This window comes from Mesitornis unicolor, unplaced genomic scaffold (assembly GCF_000695765.1).
Source record: "Mesitornis unicolor isolate BGI_N332 unplaced genomic scaffold, ASM69576v1 scaffold8085, whole genome shotgun sequence".
In the NCBI taxonomy this organism is placed as follows: domain Eukaryota; kingdom Metazoa; phylum Chordata; class Aves; order Mesitornithiformes; family Mesitornithidae; genus Mesitornis; species Mesitornis unicolor.
This window is the reverse complement of record NW_010187449.1, coordinates 54,058-58,584: the sequence shown is the minus strand read 5'-3', so window position 1 is coordinate 58,584 and position 4,527 is coordinate 54,058. Positions and strand designations below refer to the sequence as shown.

Sequence of the window (4,527 nt, the reverse complement as noted above, 5' to 3'; positions counted from 1 at the left end):
GCTGAACTCCAACCACAGGTTCAGGAGTCCTGTCCCACCACCGTACATTTCCCATCCCTCTCAGAAGCTGTAGGCCGTGCTCTTTTCTTGGTGTAATTCTCTTTGTGAGAATGAAAATGAAATGCAGCCCAGTTCAACAGACTAGATATCTTCACACTATCAGCCTCTGCAGCAAAGTACTCCTACAGTTTCTTCTAATTGCACAGAAAACGTTTCTTTCTTCATATCTGAGATCCTAAACACTTCCCATTCTTTTAAATGTTTCAGCCACTGAATTTTATCTCCCTTTGCCAAGGAAATCTTGAGAAAACAAGTCAGTCATACAGGGCTTCCCGTAGGTCACCAAGTTCCTGTCTGAGCAGCCTTAAGGGAAAAAGAGCCTTTCTGAACCACCAGCTCTGCACTGAGGCTGTTTTAGCAGTGGTCCCCTGGTCTCTATCAAGCTACTGGGTTTCGCTCACCAGATGATCTCAGCTACTGTAGAACTACATGGAGAGCCTCTCACCTCTAAAACTTATGACACAAATCATTTATGACCTTGTGAGCTAATGCATCTGGAAGTGAGACTGGTACCACCCTGTTTAAAAGGCCCCAGCTCTCCTTGGAAAGCCCTGGGACTGAAATCTCAGCTGCACTCTGCACTAGCATTAGAACACGAGTGCAAACTTACAAGAGAGGCACTTTTGGTAAGAGGAGCTGCTAAAACATTCACTGTTCCTCTGCTTCTTACAGCATAAACAACGATATGTGGCCTAAGTCACATACTCACAATCCAAATTGGCTCTAGCTGATGTGATTCCTTGTTTTCAAAAAGCAGAGATGGAAACACAGATCTCAAATCAAATGATTACACAGCACTGATGATGGGACATTCCTCTCTAGTCCCGTGCTCCCCCATTGCCCAGACAGATTCAGTGAACAGACAGGAACCACAAACAGGATTTAGTGGACTCATTCCTGAGAAGACGTCATCCACCGCTGCCATGTGAGACAAGCTCACAAGAAGGGAATGGATGAGATTTATTTTTAATCTTCTGGGCTGCAGATGTGTCAGGAGCAGGGAGTGTTCAGTGGTTTTGAAGACAAATAAGAATTGCAAAAAAACCCTGTGAGAATACCCAATTTTCATTCACTGTCTTCCCTCCCCACTGCACCTCCTGTTCTAACACTGGGCCAAAATTATTGAGATGAAAGACATTTGAAAAACCTGGAACTCAATGGAGAAATGGGGCTGAGTTTTGCTATTTTAACAGTGATTTCCTTGATAGGTAAATTCTAGAACACAATATTTGAACTATCTATCATATACTTCTGCAGTGAAGCCAGCTCTTCACAGGCAAATAATTTCACTTCCTCCATGTTAGCTTCCACTGGCCTCCAGGAAATGAGGTCTAGCTCACAAAAAATAGCCATTCTGATGAGGGTTTAAACTGAAAAGTAAAGACTAAAATGCTAGTCACTGTACACCACTGTCACATTTTTCCCACACTGAGGAACTTTGTTTCCTAATGGAGTTCACACTACCTCCCTGCCACAAAACTTCTGTGAATTAAACTGCTTGGTAACGTGTATTTTGTACCAGATTGAAAAACAACGTTGGAATCAATGGGACACTGAACCATCTGATGCTCTTGAGCTTTTACCTCGTTGAGCACTGTCAGAGCAGAACAGTCGGTGTGTCCAAACGCCGTTCCAAACACTTAGCAATGATTCAGAAATGGGTCATTAACACATTTTGTTATGTTATGCAACTTTCCCCTCCCCTCTAGACTGGGCTTTTTTCCAGGTCCAGTAGCCAACAATAAATCAATCAAAGTCTCTGCTAAGCCTTTTGACTTCAATTCTATCCTGTAGGTTGGGTTAAAAACAGAGCAGAAATCACTGCAGGAGGTGAGGCAGGAGGGGGCTAGTGGTGACTGCTGTTTAGGAGATGTTTGCTTGACCCACAGCTGTTCTTGTTGCCGTTCTTTGTGGGCTCCTCTTCGTTATCTGTAACAGAATCTTCCTCTTCTTCATCACTCCGGTCATCTTTCAAGTCCTGGGGAGAAGAAAGCATCGTGAGCATATTCTATACTTGTAGTATTTGCTGTCAGATAAGTTACTGGATTGCTATTATCAATACAGACCTTTCAAAAAGGCCTACAAGTGGCAGACAACAAAGTAATTTATTTTTGACATGAACTGTGTGTCTGGATCTTTGCAATGATTTTTAAAAAACAGCCAATTAATTTCATTAATCATATGTCCCCATTTGTAATTGCAAAATTAAAAGATGGTGCATAAAAGTTCCAGAACATGAGACATTCTCCTTTCTTGGAAATTCCCCATCATCTGAAGAGGAAAATCCTCTGTCCTTCAATTGCCTCAGCAAAAAAAAAATGTGCTAAAGGAAACAAATGAAAGGGGAGCTACTAATATACTAGACAGTATCAAAACTGTCCCCCAGAAACACTACTGAGCCCAAAATGGAGGCTGACGTCCAAGGAGAGACCAGTTAACACCAGTTAACCAGTTAATCTTGCAGAACCTAATGTTCTTTAGACAAAATTTCTTCCATGACCTTGGCTCAGTCATTCGACCTCTTCTTGCTTGTTTCTACCTTCCCTTGTAACGTCTTATTAGTAATCCCTGGGTGCTGCAGGATTAATTAGCAACTGTGGAGTGCAGGGAAGATAAAGAGAACATTGTATAAAAGCTAAATTTGATTAACACACTCGCCCAAGCACAGGAGTTGAGAGGCTGCCTGCTTCTGACAGGTGTAAAGTAAACAGCGACTGGTTGTGCCAGCATCTCCTGCTGTTAACTTTGCTCAGAGAGACTTACTGACCCCAGAATATCCTTCCCTGCCTGATGCTGTATACATCCCATCAACGCTTGCCAAGGGGAGACCTTGTCTATACAACTATCATATACACCTGGGGTATATCATCCTGCTAGGGGAATTCTTGAAGAGGGCATGACTGCTCCATTAACAGGGATGAAGGGGATCAGCGAGACAGTCTGCGATCACCAAAATCCCTCCCCAGCAATATAGGAACAGCTTCTAACATTGAGCAACCACGCTTCGTCCCCAGACAGTCAAACATGGCATTTGCTAATGAATGTTTCCACCACACAGAGAAAAGGCATTGTATCTACCCAATATTTTACAGCAAACGTCAGGGAGAAGTAAGACAATTCTGCACCTTTTGTCATGACACATAAAATATACCATTAGTCTCTTATTCCCGAACTCCTACCATAGTTATTCCCTCTGCAGCATCTCATGATTTAATAGACTGCCTCTCACCTAAAACCAGAGGTCTTCCCATCACTGAGGATCAAAACCTGGGCCTGCACACTGTGGCTGACAATTTACACATTCCCACCAGGGTATCTGGTTTGTTTAATGGGAACTCCCAACATTTAGCAGCCAGATACTCGGCGGTGTGGATATTCAATAACTGAGGACTGCAGGTCCTCAATTCTGCACATTCCTCCTGCTCCTGGAGCGATGTCCCAAGGTCACAGATGAGGCACAGAACAGAGACACCAGTGTTGTAGTGTAGTGCCCATCCCGTATCTGCTCCCCGAACAAACTAACAACTTCACTTTCTTACCCTGCTGGTCTGAGGTCTTTCTTAAGCACCAAATCCATACGGAGAAAATAAATGACAGCTCAGTAATAACTCATCCAATTGCAATCTCATATCCCTTTATATATTACACTTCTAGTAAAATGTATAGCACTAGAAAAAAATAAAGCCCAAACTCTGTCTCATCAGAAACTATAAACTTCCTGGAGATTTTCTTTTGCCTTTTCCCTAACAACATACAAAGGGTATCAAAACAAACAAATCTCACTGTAAATACTGTAAAGTAAACTTGGCATGCCATCAGTTAGAGAAAAAGAGAGAGCCTTTCCCACACAATTTATGAGGTTCTGCCTCTTTCAGATCACCTCTCTTGCTCCTGGTAGTTTTGCAGCTTGTATCTGCAGTAAAAGACAAATATTGAGGGTGTGGGGGAAGGCTTGCTACTTTGTATGTCACCAGAAATGTTTCAGGGAAAAAAAACCAACAAATTCAACCTAAGTACAGTGCCTGATGCAGACTCTGCTAGAGTCACTGCAGGGACTCGCATCTCCTTGAACAGTCTCTGGCTGAGGCTGAAAACGTGGGGAGTGATGGGGGAGCAGTGCTTTTGTGCTCACTGAGCAGACTTGAGGCAGCGCGTGTCTTGTTTCAGTACCTCACTGCGCTCCAACAAGTTGCTGGTTCTCCAGCGTACACTTTGGAGTAGCGGCAATCCGCTTCACTCTGAACAACGGCCGACACATGGCATCAAATCCTCTTTTCTATAGGCGTGAGCTGGCATTGCCAGCATGGAACTGGAAACTCGGACAGAATTTGCTTCCCAGTTCTGATGCTGTCAAGCTGGATGCTCTGATTAAAGGCACTTACACATAGTAATTAAAAAACAAGTGAATGTCTTTTCCAGCACGTTGGAAATCCTTGCACTTGAGATAATGTCTTACATATTTCAAAG

The 4,527-nt window shown here is 43.2% G+C and overlaps 1 protein-coding gene across 1 annotated transcript in view; it reads right to left on the bottom strand.

The window, feature by feature from the left end:
* Window positions 1–1,607: 1,607 nt before the first annotated feature.
* The window catches only part of CERS3 (ceramide synthase 3), a 37,063-nt gene continuing 34,143 nt past the window's right edge, over window positions 1,608–4,527 (bottom strand). Inside the window, 1 exon segment of the mRNA XM_010185449.1 lies at window positions 1,608–2,038. Coding sequence (XP_010183751.1) covers window positions 1,907–2,038 — 132 coding nt within the window. The 3' untranslated portion in view covers window positions 1,608–1,906.